General features: G+C 43.3%; 2 protein-coding genes across 2 annotated transcripts in view; both read right to left on the bottom strand.

The window, feature by feature from the left end:
- Positions 1-7,919, bottom strand: part of EDEM1 (ER degradation enhancing alpha-mannosidase like protein 1) — a 39,263-nt gene extending 31,344 nt beyond the window's left edge. The window contains exons 1-2 of the mRNA XM_004442208.3: positions 7,297-7,919; positions 1,500-1,572 (exon numbers count right to left, since the gene is read on the bottom strand). Coding sequence (XP_004442265.2) covers positions 1,500-1,572; positions 7,297-7,814 — 591 coding nt within the window. The 5' untranslated portion in view covers positions 7,815-7,919. The remainder of the gene's footprint in view (positions 1-1,499; positions 1,573-7,296) is intronic.
- An 8,419-nt stretch (positions 7,920-16,338) lies between these two features.
- ARL8B (ARF like GTPase 8B) overlaps positions 16,339-18,959 on the bottom strand; it is a 47,717-nt gene continuing 45,096 nt past the window's right edge. Inside the window, exon 7 of the mRNA XM_004442207.3 lies at positions 16,339-18,412. Coding sequence (XP_004442264.3) covers positions 18,363-18,412 — 50 coding nt within the window. The 3' untranslated portion in view covers positions 16,339-18,362. The remainder of the gene's footprint in view (positions 18,413-18,959) is intronic.

The raw sequence follows: 18,959 nt of genomic DNA, 5'->3' as shown, positions 1-18,959 counted from the left end.
GGAACAGAATTATTCTTTCAGGGGTATACCCTTGGAATACACGTTGGGAAATGCTGGATTAGTAGAAATTCATTTTTGAACGTATTATTTGCACTCCTACTATGTACCAGAGACCATTAGGTGTGGAGAGAGCGTAGTAAATAATAGAGATAAGGTCTCTGTACTTAACAAGCATGACAGGGGGATAAAAAGACACAACAGGGCAAAAAAGGAGACCTCAGGGTGAAGAAGTGAGCTTTCATAAGCTATATATGAGTTTTAGGACTTTTTTTTTAAGCAACACTTTAAGGCTGAGTCAGCCTCTGGTATCTTCAACACATTAACTCTAATTAGGTTGAACCTACTTGCCTGGGCACATTGTGATCCATGATGGCAGGTGACTGAAGGGGAGCAGCAATAACTTCAGAAGGAGATATTGGGAGACTAAATTGCTTTGCAACTACAGCCTGGCAGAATGAAATCCCAGATTTCCCATTAGACCATGGGCCCAGGAGAATGTAGAATGATCTCTCAAGCTGTCTTCAAGTTCTAGTAATTCTACCACTAGCAAGACACTGGACAGTTGTAATGCAAACTTAGCTAGCATTAACCAGTTCTAACTCCTGACAGCTTTAAACTCTTCTAAGGAAAGTTACAAGAAACAAGACTAAATTATTAACTACAGGATTTGGGCTAGACTACAGTAAGAATTTTCTAACGGTAAAGGCTTACTGGACAATGAAGACGAGCAAAGAGGTTGTAAGATCACCCTTACTAAGGAGATTTTTAAAACAACGCTATGCTGGAATCCAGTCCCGTGGGAGCTGTATTCTATAGCGAAAGGTCATGAAGTCAACCGAGCACACAGCTCAGTCTGATAATAAGTACCAGCCCACAGCGCCTTCTTGCTTTCAATGTGCTTCTGCAAATCTGTTCAAGGGTCTCCAGTTCCCCAGAGTCAATGAGGGAAACCACAGGATGCGGAGATAAAGGCAGCACCTGAGTTGGCAGCCCAGGTGTGGAGTGTCCACAAAACACAGAGTAGCAAATAAAAGAGGAGTGCTTACGGATAGGGTCCCTGCACAGGGTCTGGGACGGGGCTCAGAAACACTCTTGGGGAGCCAGTAGCTGGATGATATTTCAGGGGACCTAGCAATCCTGACATCTTGTCTTTTACTCCTGAAATCTTAACTACAGTAACTGTAAACTTTAATGGAATTCTCTATGGATTCCTGCAGGGAATAAAATAGTGGGAAACGGGGAGAAAAACAGGTTCCCTAAAAACAATCATACTTTCTTCTCCATGTTTTTACAGTAATCACGTTTCCCCTCATTTAACCTTCATGCTTCTCTTGCTCTCCACATTAAGGTCATTAAAATCAACAATAGCTATCAAAGCTATAAATACATTTTGAGTATTGGGTTTCCTGGCATTCCCATCCCTGGGGAAAAGTAGGGGTAATTAATTCCAAAATATCTTAACTAATTAAAAAATAATAATAATAAGGCTGAACACTTACTGCAAGTGTATCCAATGCATCAACAAGAGTCAATGAATAGTTCCCTAGGACATCATTGATGTTCAGATTTGAACTGAAAAAGAAATAAAATTAAAATTAAACAAAGGTATAAAAGAGAAAAAAGACAATAAAACTAAACACCCATCAGAAACTAAAATTACTGGCAACTCTCATTTATGCAGGGACCATTGTGGGCGGACCAGTATGGCAAAGGTCTCTCTCTCTCTCTCTCTCACAACTGACAGTTTCTATAGTGTCTACTAGCAGAATTGAGTCACAGAACCGCAGACACACTTACACTATGGTGGAAAGAACACGGAACAGGAAGTCAGGAGACAGTGAACAAGAGTCATTTGCCCTCTGAGATACGAGTTTTATCACCAAAAATGATCTCTCAGTCCAGTTTCAAAAAGCTCTGATTTCAAAATCACTAAGAATGAAAAAGGAGGGGACCTGTCATATGACCAGCCTATAATACTTGATTTAACACAGAAATCAGACACTCAAGCAATTACACACAGAAAGATGCAAATACTTTCAGCTAAAATCTCAACATCATGCATCTGTCCTTTGGGTGGGGGAATAAAATAACTTCCTTATACCATTTTTTCACTTACATCTCACCCAAAGAATCCCCATCAATTCTAAGGAGATGTTTTCTTAACATGAACCAAGGCAGGACTTCTCTGAACTTGGGCTGCGTAAACATTTCTGCACACACCTCCTGCCCCGTAATCAGCACCAATTTCCCGTCTGAAACAAGCTCGAGATGCCAGCCTCAGGCCGGCAAGGAGGGTAAAGCTCCTCAGCCACTCTGAGCGTTCTTAGTAACACTGAAAATGATGGCAACGACAACTAACACATCTGGAAGGGCAGGGATGGAGAAATAGTGAGAGCGACCAAGTGCAGCTTGAGAAATTCTGGGCAGTTCAGTTACTCCTCTGTCCTCGTCCCAGCAACCCAGAAAGCAACCATGGAGGCTTGGAAAAGATGATAGTAAGGGGAGAACAAAGAAGACTGTTTAAAGATTATGTTTATTAAAGACCAGAGTGAAAAAGTCCTGGTTTTATCTTCTGCCAGATTCCCTGAATATTCTGACATGTTCCATCAAATCCCAGGACCCCTTTCTTTCCTCCTTGGGTCCCTCTCACAGATCCTTGTCTCACTTGCCTGTGGGCAGCATCTCCGTATTCTCCACAGCTGGCTATGCTCCCTGAACGGCCTCCTATGTGCCTCAGCTGGAGTGAAATGGGCCTTACATCATGTAGGCATAAACAGCTTCAACACTTCAAATCTGATCTTATTTGAACCTTCCAGTTGCTTTGTTTATGATGTGTTATGTCACTTAATCTAGGACAAAGAATTTATAGCAAAATTTTAGATACATTTTTTAAGTCAAACTGTTGAGAAGGGGTTATCTAGGAACCAGGGCTAACTCGTCTCTCACAAGTCACGAAGCCAGCAAATGGCACAGCTGCAAAACCGCACCCGCTTCTTGGATTTGTTGATTCTTTCTAGACAAATTTATATAATTGCAAAAGGTCCCCTAAAGACAAGAGCTGTGGATTAAAATAAGCACTTCAAGGGCAATGCCAGCCAGAAAGGACCTAGGAAGTGTCATAGTTGAAAGAGAAGGTCAAAGTAGACAGGGAGATCCTCGTGCTCAATTCTGCCAACCCAAGAATATTCTGTTGCGCTTACATATTTAACTTCATTGCTCTGCTGCTCAGAAACAGAGTGGGCTCCAACAACCCACCTCACCAGAAAATGCTTGCCTCATCCTTTAGAAGCCAAGCTAGATACGTGGTGAGTGAACCACTCGTAACCACTCTGTCCTGAGTTACACCGGAATCTACGGCTTCCATCACCCCTCCACATGCACAGGCCCATGGAAGGCGTTACTAATTCTGATCACTGCACTCCTTCCCATGTTTTATTGTGCTTTTCCTTGTAGGCTAATGACTAAAATGGACCTAGTTTTAAAATACTTCTCAATACAATGCCCAAGCAGTCATTAATAATTAACAACTATAAGACTTGCCTTGCAAATTGCAAAATGTATTTGCAATTATGGGGGTGGTTCCTTCTCTCTACTCTACTCAGACAAATCCACTCAAATATCTAAGGTGTTCATTAAAACACTTCCAGTTCTTTTCTACCAATTAATTACTATACACTCTTTCAAAATATGCCAGTATAGAAAAAAAGAAAGAGAAGGAGGGGAATGAAGGAAGAAGTAGACTCCATAAAATCCTCCTGGCCTGACAGCACCAAGTTTTCATGACTCCATTATGCCAGCCCACTGAGGAGGTAAGACTGTGGATTGGTTCTTTGTGGATATTCTTGATTGATGGCCAGTCTGATTTGATACCTTCTAAGTGCCTCCAGCCAAGAACTCAATCCTCCTGCACAAGGCTAGACTCAAAAGTGCACATCTTTCACATAACCAGCTAGCTGAACCTCGAGGACCCAGAATTAAACTCTCCACTTAATCTACCATGTGGGACTGTTCATGACATTCACCCCACTGAATTTTCAAACTTCTTATCACCCCAAAAACAGAGAAGATAGAGAAAACAATGGCCTCTGAAAGAGAAGTTTTGATTATGTAGCTAACAAAATCAAATACACGTGTAAAAAAAAAATTCCCACATATACTTAACCCGTAACAGCTGTTCAGAAATCTACCTGGTGCTGTGTAGGCACACAGATAACATAAGAAACAGTCCCTATGTTCAAGGGATTGACAATCCGGGGAGACAAGATGAAGGGATAAGAAGATGATTATATAACAGAACTCAATGCTCAAATGATGTTAAAATGCAGAAGAGCAGCTCAAAGAAAAGGAACGAGAAAAACTGAGTAAATCAAGGAAAATTATCTTCAAACAGTTTAACAGCATCCTACAGAAGGACTTGAACCTGATTCTGAAGGAGAACAGGACTTTAGAAAGAAAAAGGAATGCAGACGAGGCCACCTTAAGCTAGCGGTGCCTAGGAATGAGTTGGTTTGGGGGGAGTTAATATTTGTTTGGTTTGTTAACTTGAGATTTGCTTTTTTGGTCTGAATAGCGATTTGGCTGGGGAGAAAGCAAGGTTCATGTGCTCAAGGCCTAACTATAGTTATTATTCACAAGATTGCAAAAATACAATATCCAAATTTACTTAAAGAAACTTCTAATTTTGGAACCTCCAACCCAAATTGGGGATGTAAGAGGAACTGACTTTGCATAGGAATCTAAAGCTGGGCAGAAAGATTTGCTATTTTTAAAGTGTTCAGGTTTTATTTACTCTATGTTAACTCCTCACCCTACCTCCAGTCAAACAAGACAAGCAAGATAAGCCTCAAGTAAACAGAGGCTTAAAGAAAAGATACTCATGTTTAGCACCCACATTTTGTTTCTGTACTTTTTATAGAATATCCTTATGACTACTTCACTCCATTTTTTAAAACAAATCATTGGAATACACTTGACAACAATCATTAGACTATGTTTGATAAAAAAAAATCTGAAAGATTTTTATTACAGGTTATTTATTTTGAGGATGAAAATGTGTCCTTTTGTTTCAGAGCCAGAATGACAAAGCTTTGGTTCTAAACTTTCCCTGAAAATACTAAGTTTGAGAGGGGTTAAAGGTAGGAGAGTATGAAAAATTGACCTTTCTACTCTTTGTCAGTGGCCAGTGTGAGGATCTACTCAAGGCCCCCATAACCCCAGAGCTCTCTCACCTCCTCGAAGACCTGAAAGTTTACCAACTCAAAGGTTTATTAATCTCTGGGTACAACCCTTCCCAAAGGCCACCCCCTCAATATTTCTAACTCCATCTTTCCAACAGCAACATAGCTGTCTGAAAGCAACCTGACCTCGACTTACCCAGACTGTCACTGTACACCAAATCGAAACCCTCGTCAGCAGACTTCATCCCGAAACAGAGGCCTGCGCCACGTGGAACTACCACCAGACCAGCCAGCTAATCAACCGCCACCTCACCTTGCAGGAGAGAAGTGCTACTCTCCAGAAGGTTCTTAAGGTTCATTAAGAAAAGCATTAAAATGTCACCGACTCACTCTCCAGATCGTCATATTCCCCAATGAAAGTGTTATCACAAGTTCTCATTAAACTGTTTTCCTTAGGTCCACACCATAAAAGGAAATCTGAGAAAAAAGTCTGTGAGACCGAATAAGGAAGGGCACTTACTAAAAGAGTTCCTTCCCTTCTTGTAATACCATGAGCATTAGTGAGAAAATACAATTAAGATCCAAAATATGTACACACACTTTGATTTCAACTATGTAAAAAATGTGTAGGCATAAGGGCATGAGCTGGCAGGAAAGATAAAATAAAAATAACTGTCTGGCAGGATTTTAGGCTTTTTTTTTTTCAAATTTTAATGTTTTTTCTCCCCAAAAAATTGAAATTGAAAGAAAATACATAGGTATAAATTCCGATAAGTTAAGCAAGACAAATAACTCATTAATTTCCTATAATCTGGAAAGGCCCAATACTTTTTTTCAAAGTTTAATAAAATTTTTTCTAAAAGAAAATTGAGATAGAAAATACATTTACATGTATAAAGCCTGATATGGTGAAAAAGAAAATTAACTCAGCTTCCTACAATTTTAGAAGCTGTCCTTTCTAAAGTCCTTTGAAGTTTGCCTGGCATCTGCCCTTGCTTCACTAAAACTCATGCTCTCAAACTGCAATTTAAGACGTGAATTTGTAGATAACCAAACCATCTTCAAAACTCCTCAAGCCTGTTAGGTATGGGCTTCCTCTTTAGAACCTCAGGATTGGACTCTGCTGCTTTTCACCAGGTGCCCCAAATGTCCCAAGGCACCCATAGGGTGTGGTGCCAAGGCAGTGAGCAGCCCAACTCCTCCAATGCCACCTAAGGGGAGGGACCTGGAAGAAGATAGTCACCTATCCCCCCTAACAGGGTCGGCACACCCTTCCCTCCAGCTGGGAGGTCCTCAGCTGGGCGTGCTGACCTCTTGGACTCTGATGTCAACAGCAGTAACTCTTGAAGCTCTGCCTCTGCAAACAAGGCTGGTGGAAGCGGAAGACCTGGCCGACCTTCCCTGACGGCCCAGCCACCAGAGCCGGGGGTGGGGGGGCGGCAGCATTTATGGAGCAGATGGTACAGGGCAATGATGCTGACAGTCAGTGCAGCAGCCAAGGAATCCCACTCTGAGTATCAGGACCCCAAATCCGGGCCAGACAGCCTCTCTCCCTCCTACCTAACTATCCTCAGCCTAAGAAGCAGCCCCTGCGATGAAGGAGAAAGATTGTAGCCCCGCTCCGCCTCAAACTCACTGGATGGCTCTGGAGAAGTCCCTGCCCGGGACCAACTCCTGAATCTGATATTTATATATAGAAAAGCCTCGGGGGGTGGGGGGGGTGAAGATAAGGGCTTGTTTTGAAGCTACGTTTACAAAGGATTTCATTTTGATTATATGTTCATCTGAGGAGGAGTTGGAGATGGAGTCTAAAGCCCCCCAAGCCACCCCGTAGTACCGCCACTGTCCCTTCCGGTCTCTGGGCCTCAGTTTCCCCATCTGTAAAGGAGATTGCGCTGGACGGCTGTCCCGTAGTTCAGAGATTCCCGGAGAATCAGGAAGGAGGACAGCCACCGGCCCATCCACGCACCCCCAGGCCCGGGGGAACCTCAAAGGGGGTCGGCCAAGGCTCGAGGCGGGCGGGCGCTGGCCCCGGGACCCTAAACGTTCCAGCGTCCCTTGGGGACCCGGAGGACCGAGGACGGCGCGTGGGGCGCGGCCCGGGGCGTCGGCTACTCACGGGTCCCCGCGGTCGGGCCCCCGGCCGCGGCAGTGGATGGGGTTGAGCTCGTCCTGGGGAAAGGCGTGCGCCATGTAGTTGTCGTAGCCGAAGACGAACATACCCCGCGCCAGGTCGCGCATCTGGGCGCGCAGCTGCGGCGGGAAGGCGCCGCTGTAGCGCTTCTCGTACTCGTCGTGCCCGCGGCCCCGGCCGCCCAGCACGTAGCCCCAGTGCGCCGGGCCGCACACGCCGGGCCGGGCCCGCCGCGGAGCCTGGCGCCGTCCCGCTGCCGCCCCGGGGACCGGCGGCTGCAGCCAAGACGGCCCCGACGGTGCCCCGGGCATCCCGGGCCGGCCCGCGGGCCCTGAGGCGGGAGACGCGGGGCTGTCGGGGCCCCTCAGGCGCTGGAAGCCGAAGCTGAGCGGAAAGTGCTGGTAGAAGCCCATGCTGGGCCCCAGCCCAAAGACGAGCCACAGCACCGCATGGAGGCCGAGCCGGAGGAGCACCAGGCCCAGGACGAGCGCTCGCCATTGCATGGTCGCGCGGGCGCCGCGGGCATTATTTTAAAGCGCTGGGGGCCTCCCCCGCCGACCACCGCACCGCGCGCCCGCCCCGGAGCCCTGCTCACTTCCCCTTTAAGGAACTTCCCCGTGACGCACCAGGAACTGATCCATTGTCCCCCACCCCCAGCCCTGCGGGCCCGGCCGGTCAGGCCTCGCGTTCGCCCGCCCTGTCGCGGGGATTGGCCCGGCTCCGGGCCGGCCTCGAGGGGCGCGGCCCCGGACTCCCTCCCACGCCGTAGGCCGCCCAAGCGCCCGCCGCGCCGCGAGGCCCCGCCCCGGCCCTCGGCCCGCCCCCCAGTCCCGCCCCCGCGCGCGGTGCCGGCCCCTGGGCGGTCCCGAGTCCGGATGGGCTGGCGTGGCGAGCAGGGGCCGCTCGGGCTACGGCGAGGGAACTTCCAGCCAATGGGAGCGCCGCACGGGAACGCCCGCTGGACGCCGGACAGAGACGTGGCCCCGGACCCGCCCGGCTTTGGACAGAGCGAGTGTTCCCACGAGCTGGGGCCGAGCTGGCACCGGAGAAAGCCACTCCGGCTCTAGGTTAGGGATGGTGACAGTTAAAAGACGTAAGAGGAGAGAGAGGCGCATTTCTGTTTGAAAGGAGCTACTTTTGCATAGCAAGGGCAGGGTTTTTAACTTGATTGTTTATGGTGCGGGTCGCATGCTCCTTTTAGCTCAATACTGCACAAAACGGTATCCTGAATTCTGCTATTTTTATTAGAACACGAGAATTTGTAAGAATCCCTCACAATGATTATAAAACACATACTTCCAGATCCTGTCCTAGACCTATCGAACTCCAATGGAGGGTCCCGGGAATGTATGTATAACAAGCGCTCTTGGGCGATTCTTAGCGTCTGGCAATTTCAGGAAATACTGAGTTAGGTTATATTGCATTTGTCTCAGAAATTGGATCATTAAAAAAGAGAGAGCAGGAGGAGTCAAAGCTGCTGCCACCACCAAATTATTTTTACCAGACCTATGTAATCATCTCCCCTCCTGCCCCTCCCACTCCCACCATCTTTCCTGCGCACGCAGCAGGGATCTCACCTTTGAGGTGTGGGATAGATTCCTGGTCAAATCACTTTACCCCTCTATATCTACCTCCTGTAATTAAGAAGGTTGCAAATGTCAGCTCTGAAGGGCTATGGCTTTTATGTAATGATTCAACAGTTTAGGGTTTTTGTTTCTTTTGTTTGCTGCATTTGGAAAAGTCTGCTCAAGTTTGCACTCCCTGAGGTTAGACCATGTGCCTGTTATACCGAGGTTCCTGAAAAGCTTGGGAAGCAAGGCCTGAGAAGTGGCCCAAATCAGAGATTGGCTGAGTGACCAAGAGAGTGATTAAGAGGATGACGAAGTTGTCATGTGGCACAGTCATCACATTCTTAGAGTCAGGGGACTTTTTGCAATACAGAGGAGGTGTAATGGAGACTGAGAAGGCGCCCAAAGAAACATCTGATTACAACACAAGGTGGTTGACACATACTAAGGGCCTTTTTGCTGGCTGAGCCTATTTCTCCCCCAAATCCTGAGAGAGAGGCCTGCCCAAGCATTAAAAAAAAAAAAGATAAAGAGGGGCCGGCCAATGGCATAGCAGTTAAGTGTGCGCGCTCCCCCGCTGGCAGCCCGGGTTCAGATCCCAGGTGCGCACTGAGGCACTGCTTGTCAGGCCATGCTATGGCGGCATCCCACATAAAGTGGAGGGAGATGGGCGCAGATGTTAGCCCAGGACCAGTCTTCCTCAGCAAAAAAGAGGAGGATTGGCATGGATGTTAGCTCAGGGCTGATCTTCCTCACACACACACACAAAAGGGATAAAGAGAGCTCGAGCCAGGGTTTTTTGCCCACACATTCTGCTTTTTCTCCTCCATGAAAGACACCTAGGACTCTGCTGGAGTCCAGCCTCAGTGCCTGATCCTGAACTTTCGGGTCTGCCATCCCAGAACTTGCAGACTGAATGTGGACCATTAAGGTGTGTGTTGTATGTTTCCTTCCTAAGCCATTTTATTGCAAAATTTACTTAAAAGTTTTAAATTTGATCTTGCACCATGGTCAACTGTAGACACTTTGATGACTGCTCCTCTCCTCACATTAGAGACAATCTCTAATAAAAACAAATCTCTTTTTCATAACCAGAGAAAACCATCCAACTTCTGAAACATGCTTTTCACAGTAAAACTGATAATAGCTGCCAGTCGTATATGTCCTGTGGTTTTTAAAATTCACTTGTTCTTGTTTAATCTTCACAAAAAAAAACTCGTAAATTCTAATGCACAAGCCATAATGGAAGAAATGAGGTTGGGGGCTCAAGTTCTCCAAGCCAGTTGGCTCTAGGCAGAAAAAGAGCTACTGCCTAGCTCTCCCATGCTTCAGTCTGGGGAAACTTACTAAAACTGACCCTCAAAGCACAGAAAGACTGGTCCTTCTACTCTTCCCAAGCCACCCCACAGGCAACAATGTTGACATTAGTGCCCTGCAAGGCACAGCTAGGATTTAGGGGCCAGGTTCAGAAAGGGTTTCCTTCTCAAATTAAATTGAACCAAAAGAAAATGGAATATCTTGTTCTAGCCCTTTAGACTAGGATTCCCCTCAAGGTAAATGTGGCTGATGAGATTGGGACAATGCCTATATCTAATCAGAAAAGCCCAACCTTAAAAATCAACTCTTGGGGTAGGCCTAGTGTCGTAGTGGGTTGAGTTCATGCGCTCTGCTTCAGCGGCCCAGGGTTCACAGGTTCAGATCCTGGGCACGGACTTACACACCACTTATCAAGCCATGCTGTGGCAGCGTCCCATATAAAGTAGAGGAAGATGGGCTCGGATGTCAGCCAAGGGCCAATCTTCCTCAGCAAAAAAAAAAAAAAAAAACCAGGAGGATTGGCAACAGATGTTAGCTCAGGGCTGAGCTTCCTCACACACACACACACAAAATCAACTCTTTAAGAAACTGATTTGTGATAGGTTTTTCTGTACATAATCTCACAAGAGCACCAGGGGACCAATTAAGAAAGAACACTGAAATGCACTCTGGTAAAAATGGTTTTACTCTGGGGGGCACCAGAGAGAGCACAGCTAAGAACCCAGACTCAGAAGTCTGATTGCCAGGTATTCAAATCATAGCTCTGCCCTCTGAGTGACCTTCTTTTCTGGAACTGTTTTCTTACTGTAAAATGAGGGTGATAAGAATAGTACTTACTGTATACAGCAGTTGCTAGAATTAAATTATTTAACGTATATAGTGTACCTACAACAATGCTACATACACAGTGAGCCCTATTATTATTACTCATCAACTATGTGAACTGTTTTTGTGTGTGTGTGAGGAAGATCAGCCCTGAGCTAACATCCGTGCTAATCCTCCTTTATTTTTGCTGAGGAAGACCAGCTCTGAGCTAACATCTATTGCCAGTCCTCCTCGTTTTTTTTCCCCCAAAGCCCCAGTAGATAGTTGTATGTCATAGTTGCACATCCTTCTAGTTGCTGTATGTGGGACGCGGCCTCAGCATGGCCGGAGACGCGGTGCGTTGGTGTGCGCGCGGGATCCGAACCCGGGCCGCCAGTAGCGGAGCACGGGCACTTAACCGCTAAGCCACGGGGCCGGCCCCTATGTGAACTTTTTAAGACCAGCATCTAGTAAAAGTACCTGGTACATATACACCTGAGGTCTACTGGATGAACTAAACTAAGCCCCTCCTATTTTCAAAGCCCTATTTTAGGAGAAAAATGTGTCTAAAGAAACCAAGCATAAAATGTGACAAGGGTTAAAATTCACCCCAGTCCAAAAACAGCTGAAAAGGCTCTGAGTCCTCAAGTCTATCTCCAGTTCTGTTTAACTCAACCTGTTCCAGCTTCTATGCATCATGGTCCTAAATCTCTGTGATTTGGGGTTATATCCCACAAGGTGATCCAAATTCAGTCTCCTTCTTACTTTGATAGTTGAAGGAGGTAGCTGACCTGGCTAACAGATGTATTTCAGTGCCTTTAAAAATATCCTCCATTGTAAAAACGGCAGACATCCCAGTTTCGGGAATCAGTCTTGTGAGTCTGAGTGCACGAATCAACGCACTTGGTTCCTAAAACTGCAAAGCCAGAAAAAACCTCTGGCCCTAGAATGACCTCAAAGTGTAGTCCAAGAGCTTCCTATGTTAAATATCAGGGTTAAAATAGTCTATTAACAGCAGGGATTAAAAAAAAAAAAGGAGGGATTTTTCTACTCTAAGAAGTTATGATTTATTATCCAAAGCAATAATGTAAAAAAATCAAGTGATGTAATGATGACTTTTAGAAGTCTGACCATTGCTTTCTGAAGCAATATATACTTGTTTTATAAAGGAGGGGGGAGAAATAAATTTAAGCAAAAAAGGGGAGGGAGGGAATCACCTATAATTATTAATTTGGTGAAGATCCAACTCCAGAATTAAGGTAATACTGTTTCTTCAGCTCAGTAAGAAAAGCTAAATTTCACATGTAGTTTAAAATTGAATAGTATACTTATTGTTCTCACTTACTTGATGGGCAGAAATCCAGAAGTTTTTCAACACACTCTGCTGGCAAAACACAGGAGACAGAGACTAGTAGAAATAACTGTGACATCCCCCGTCAAGGGCAATTTGGCAATTCCTAGCATAAGTACAAATGCATTTACCCTTTGACCCAGATATGCTTCTGTGAATTGCTACACATGTACCTGATTCACTGCAGTATTGTTTATAAAAGCAAAAGGTTATAACAACCCAAAAGTCTATCAACAGGGTACCAGTTAAATAAACTTGGGAATCTCCCCATACAGTGAAAACCACACACACAATGAAATGGGAGCCATGCTGCTGTGAAAGAGAATGAGGAACCCTCTGTATACTGATATGGAAAGACTGCCAGGACATGGTAGGTGGGGAAAAACCATGTTCAAATCAGTATGCTACCTTCTCTGTAAGAAAGTGGTTAAAAAAAAAAAAAAGCATATATATTTCTATTTGCTTTTTGTATTTTGTATAAAGAAAACACTAGAAAGATAAATTAAAAAACTGATATAAGGGTTACCTGTAAAGCCTGGGTGGGGGTGGAGGGGTGGTTACTCAGTCACGGATGGGATCAAGAGTTCATATGTCTTTTTAGGTATTTTCAATTTTTGAATCATGTGACTTACCTATTAAAAATCACCTTATTCAAAAAACAAATGGAACTTAGAAAAAAAGTGGTGAGCTTCCTTTCCCACCTGTTCTAACTAAACCACTAAATCAAATGCAGTGACTATCCACCAAGAACTGACATTCACCACCCATGTGCCATGCCCCAGCCCCTAGGTTATAGATGCTTCCAGAGAAAGTAAGAACTATGTAAATTCTTAACCCTTCTTTGAAGGGTGAGAAGAGCTAGCGCTTTCATAAATAAGCTAGTGGCATGACAAATAATAGCAATTTCTTTTTCCTTAGAGAATGATAGAAATAGAAAAAGGAGTTAGCTAATTCATATACTGGGTAACAGTAGATAGAAATGATGGACTCTCTTAAAATGTAGCAACAAGATAGCACATTGTGTGATAACAGACTGTACACAACTGAGGGTAAGCCAAAGCTGTAGATTACCTGTATATAAGAGCTGGCTGGAAGAGACACTGTAATTACCAATCCATTAATGTTCTACTTCCCATATTCAAAAGGGAACACATTGGGTTTGCTGGGGTTTTGTTTTTCCCCCCTCATTACTTTGAAAGGAAGTATTTTCTAACTGCTCCAGTTTGCTCCAAGCTCCAAATAAATTCAAGCAGAACCTAGCAACACAGCAGTTATAAAGTGTTAAACATTAGCTCTAAAACATTTACCCCAAAATTGGTAGTAGGTATATATTTTTCCATCTTGTATACCAGAATAAACATTTTTCTGCAGTCTGGAAGAAACGCTTTAAAATTTTTAAATGACTTTCAAAATATAAGCCCATGTGATTACAGTATTTCCTTCAAACAATATGTAAGTTATTGTATCATTCTGTAAAATGTCTGTGATCTCCAGCCCTTAACTATGTTAAGATTTAAAGTTATAAAATGTAAACATTTCTGTGTTTTTGGATTATTTTCAAGTGGAAGGAACACAACATGAACATATTCACTAGGACAAGTGTGCGTTTTCATCTCTCTTCTCTGCCTTCTGTTTCACCACCATCCAAATCTCAAGGCTGCTAGAACCACAGCCTGTTAGTGGGAGAAGTTAATTAGAAATCCTCTCCTCTTCATCTTACAGATGGGAAAACTACGGAGCCAGGGGAGGTTCAGCAACTCACCACAGTCACACAGTTAACAGCAAAGAACAGAACCCATTCTCTCAAATGCCAATCCAGCACTCTTGACAGAACCAAGCTACGTGAACATTTTAAGCTGACAATTCTGCTCCTACCACATCCCCTCCTTTTAAGAATGCAAGACCTGCAAACCCCAGTAAAATGAGGCTAAGGTATCTTTCCCCTCTCCTGATTCCTGTAGGAAATCTGCATTATCTAAGTCTCCAGCTGCCTTGGGATTTTAAAATAGAATTACCTTACTGAAGAGAGGGCTTGTTAATGAAATGGAATAATGAATGACTACTGCTGTTGCTTAGATTAAGGAACTTCCCATTGCAGTCCATCCAGCATGTCAACATCCTGCTTCAGTTTCCCTAAGAACATTCAAGAGGTAGCAATTACAAAAGTACCCATTTTTAATAATAGCTGAGTTTTAAACAGAAATTGTGTGGAGGATATTTACTAATCAACAGGAAACACCTGCTGTGGGCCACACATTTGTGGAACTGCAAACTTAAGGGAAGTCAACACGGCTAGTGTTTGCTTTACTGTCTTCCTTTTTTCAAGGATCTTCACTGGCATATATGTTGTTGAGGGCACAAGCTTTAAAGTTGGTAACAAATTGAAAATATTTCAAATACTAAACAAGGTGGTTTCCCCGCAATGGCACATTTTTAGAGTAAAGCATTTGGCCAACTGGAGGTTACAGTTACAGTGCTAGCTACAGTAAATTTAAACTTTCACTCCAGTTCTCAATGCGCCAGACGCTGAGAAGTTGAAATTACCAAATCAACAGGATTTCAGTGTAACTGGATTCTATATGGATAGAATACACAAAGCAATTGGTTCCTCAAAAACAATGAACAGTAAAGTAGCCAGGGCCCAATACATGCAACTTACTTGACGGAACCAAAGGGACTAATTTTAGAAGTCCCAATTTTTGAAAGCAGATATAAACTTAGAATCAAGAGTTAAGTAACCCAAATTTATATCTCCCCATCCTCCCCCCACCGCCCCACTCCTCCTCCAAAAATTGCTTTGGTAGGAGGGTGGTGAGAAGAGGACCAAATTGATTGCTTGACTAAATGGCTCCACCAATTCAATAAAAGAATTTAAGGCTGATATCCTAGGGACTTCTGTCCTAGAAATGCTAAATCACATATCTGATTGGCCAACAAGGTTTGGCTGTACAGAATGACAGTATGGATACAGAGGAAAAGTTGAACTTCCCTGAGTAAAAATACATAAAATCATTTCTCCAATAGCTTTGATGAGATGTTCACTTTTATAGCACAAAAGACAACATACTAGCAAAATAAATCAAATGCTTTACTTTAAAAAGGTGCTTTTTGGGCCGGCCCGGTGTCATAGTGGTTAAGTTCGAGAGTTCTGCTTCAGCAGCCCAGGGTTCACAGGTTCAGATCCCAGGCACGGACTGACCCACCACTTGTCAAGCCATGCTGTGGTGGCATCCCATATAAAGTGGAGGAAGATGGGCACGGATATTAGCATAGGGCCGATCTTCCTCAGCAAAAACAGGAGGATTGGGAACAGATGTTATCTCAGGGCTAATCTTCCTCATCACACACACAAAAAAAGTGCTTTTGTGGGAAAAACACGTTTGATATTTAAAATCTTTTCATTCTGGGGGCCAGCCCCGTGGCCTAGTGGTTAACTTCAGCACACTTCTCTTGGCAGCCTGGGTTCAGTTCCCGGGCACGGTCCTACACCACTTGGCGGCAGCCATGCCATGGCCGAGACCCACATACAAAACAGAGGAAGACTGGCATGGAAGTTAGCTCAGGGTGAATCTTCCTCAGCAAAAAAAAAAAATCTTTGCATTCTGGAACTGAAGCCAGTAAGTAAGCATGTCTTGCAATTTATTAGTAGAGTTTTATTATGATTTTTAAAACAACTGGATTATAAAATACTTAACTAGCTCTTGCCACTTTTAAAAGTCCTAGATTTGGTGTATCATGCCAGTTTACAAGTAGTAGCATCTCCTCCACCACCACGACCCCCCAAAAATTGCAATATCAATTCTGTGGATATTTTAAAAGTTTATTTCTATTTAACTAGCTCACAGACCCAATTCTTTGAGAGCTGAGCTGATTTCTTTCTAGCACACGGTCTAGGGACCCTGCTCATGGTAACCTTCTCTCCATCCCCTCCCAAAAAAGTCAGCACCTTCCATCATGATGCACATTTTAAGTTAAAATTGTCAATACAACCCTCAAAATGCAAGTTTATTGAATAAAGCTGAGAACAGTAAACAGACAAAAAATGCATCCACCTAAATAAAAAAAATTCACATATTTACAAAGTTCAATAACTGTTAAGTTTTCACATGCAGAGGTTAATGCACAGGAAAATGTTGGTAGTAGTGTTTGGATGTCCTGAAATGCTGAAAGCAATGAACAGACACACAAACACATTAGGGTTTAGCTATAGGTCAATTAACAAACCTATGCGGTCCCCACAAAGTCACACATTCTAGTTCAGATTCCTCCTCTTAGGCACAAGCAAACTGCCGCTTTCTTTGTAATGGTTCATAGTGACCGTTAATGGTGTTGAACTACAGCAGCAAGTTTAAATATCTCTTCTTTACAGAACCATCCATCCCATCAGGCAAGTATGCAACATGCTTTAAAGAATAAGAACAGAATTTTAAAAGCCAAGATTCTACTCATAAAAATCTGAAAGGAGAAAAACAAGTAGTGTCTGTGCAACACGGTGCAGTATTTTGTACAGACTATTGTTAAGGCCATGGCAGTCTATAAATTAAAACTGGTACTCATTAAAAGAACTTACTGTTGACTGTACTTAGAGTGCTCAACACATTTGGAAATGCACTGTCTACATGGGTGCTGCTTAACAAAAGAAACAAAACCACACACAGTGTGAGGTAACACATAAGCAGGTGTACTATAGAGTTTTATCTACCTCAGTGGTCTATGTGAATAACAATTTACAAGTGAACCAGTATTAATATGTCCCTTTATGTATATGGAGATCAGTAAACTACAAAACAGGCTCATTTTAAGTTTTTACACATCTCTGTATCATAGAAGCAAACAATAAACGGCATCAGTTCCTCCGTTCTCGGCGTGACTGACTATCAAACAACCTGCAGACGTTGCGCGAGATTACATTAGATAAAGCAGGCAGGTCTAGAGTTGTCACAATAACCAAGATGTCTAGTGGCACCAGACAAAAGAGTGCCAAATCTTACATCAATAAGAGAGAAAAATAAGAATTTTTATTTGTTTACAAGTATCTATTGTGCTGAAAGTCAACTTTATGACTGGATATAAAAGTCAAGAGTGAAAGTGTCATGCAGCAGCACTGATTTAATGACTAGAGATAGAAAGAACAAACAGGTGTTTGAACAAAGTTTGACATTCTTAACATGTTTTATTATATTGGCTGGAATGCTCTAAATTCATGAAAGCTTTTGAGAAAATCTTCAATTCCCAACCCCTTAAAAAAGTGTGTTGAACCAGGAAAAAAAGAAATATATAGAAGTAATGATCTGGATAGATACAAAACAGCATGCCTTAGTTCCTCCCATATCCCCAGCTGCTATCTGGTGATGAAGAATTCTCAGAAAGCAGACTGTTTTTAAAATTCATCCCGTAAGATCTAACCAGAGTAAAGAACCAATAACAAAATTAATCTGGTGCCTCTGCTCACTCTTCGCAGACTATTTTTTTAATTCCTAAGGTGTAATTATACATTTTACATGCATTTGTGAGATATGTAAACATTATGTTTATATCCCACATGAGTCAGGCTAAAAGTTTTCTAAATACTGTGTGTGGCACTAGAAACTTCATGCTGTATCAAGTCAGTATCAGTATTAAGCTACTGGACTCTATAATGAAATATCATAGATAGACATTTACTGAAAACCAATATAAAAGTCTGGCCCAGAAAGACCAGAACAGAAATATGCAATTTTCTTGATTTAAGATGGTCAAAAGTGTGTTTTTTAAAAAAAGCTCTACACACTGTTTAAGACAAGTATGTATAAGAAGCCTTTTTTTGTGTGCTGACTTTATCATGACAACTCTAGCTGATTTTTCATGAAGGATTAGGGATACACATCTTCAGCAGTGCACATGAGAAATAAACTCTGAAAAAGGCAATTTCTTGGGTTTAGGAAGGACTGTATTCTAGGAAGTACTTCAGAGGTACGGACAATAATTCTAAGATTACAGCCAAGAAGGACTGGAAGACGTCAGGAGATGCTTCAGCTTCTTCTAGATTTTGAATGTTGAATAAGCCACTGAAGTGTGATATCTAAAGACGGAGAAAAAAAAGTGAAGGCATTAAGATACCAAAGTTAAACTAAACATCAGAGATAATATTTAAAATGCAGCAATTTCCAAGCACATGTTGGGCCTGCCCTTCTGCTCTTCTGCATCTATACTACTGTCCTCTATTAATAATCAAGGAATAATCTGAGGAATTACGAGAGACTGAACAGCCTCTAATTTAAAAGTTAAATTGCATACAGGCCAGCCTGTGCCATCTTTTATTCATTTAAAATTTTACTGATTGCCTATAAGATCAGATATTGTATGTGAAGTGTCAGGAATGCAAAGACAGGGGAGAACCCCGCTCTGCCCTCAAGGAGCTTTTAGTATAACCATCAGAAAACATACAAGTAATCATTTGGGGTTGTGGGGCTGCCCCACAGAATTTCAGGCAAAAGAAACAGCAAATGCAAAAGAATAAACAAAGGCATGAAACAGTATAGAGCTCTGGATGGATGATAAGTGGTAAGATGTGGCTGAAGCACAGAGATGGAGAAGGGAGTTGCCCCTCATTGCTAAGGCTAGAGCAG

The sequence above is a fragment of the Ceratotherium simum genome, chromosome 5 (assembly GCF_057802395.1).
Source record: "Ceratotherium simum simum isolate JZ-2026a chromosome 5, ASM5780239v1, whole genome shotgun sequence".
Classification (NCBI taxonomy): Eukaryota; Metazoa; Chordata; class Mammalia; order Perissodactyla; family Rhinocerotidae; genus Ceratotherium; species Ceratotherium simum.
Note: the sequence above shows the minus strand (reverse complement) of the source record. Positions and strands in the feature narration are given on the sequence as shown.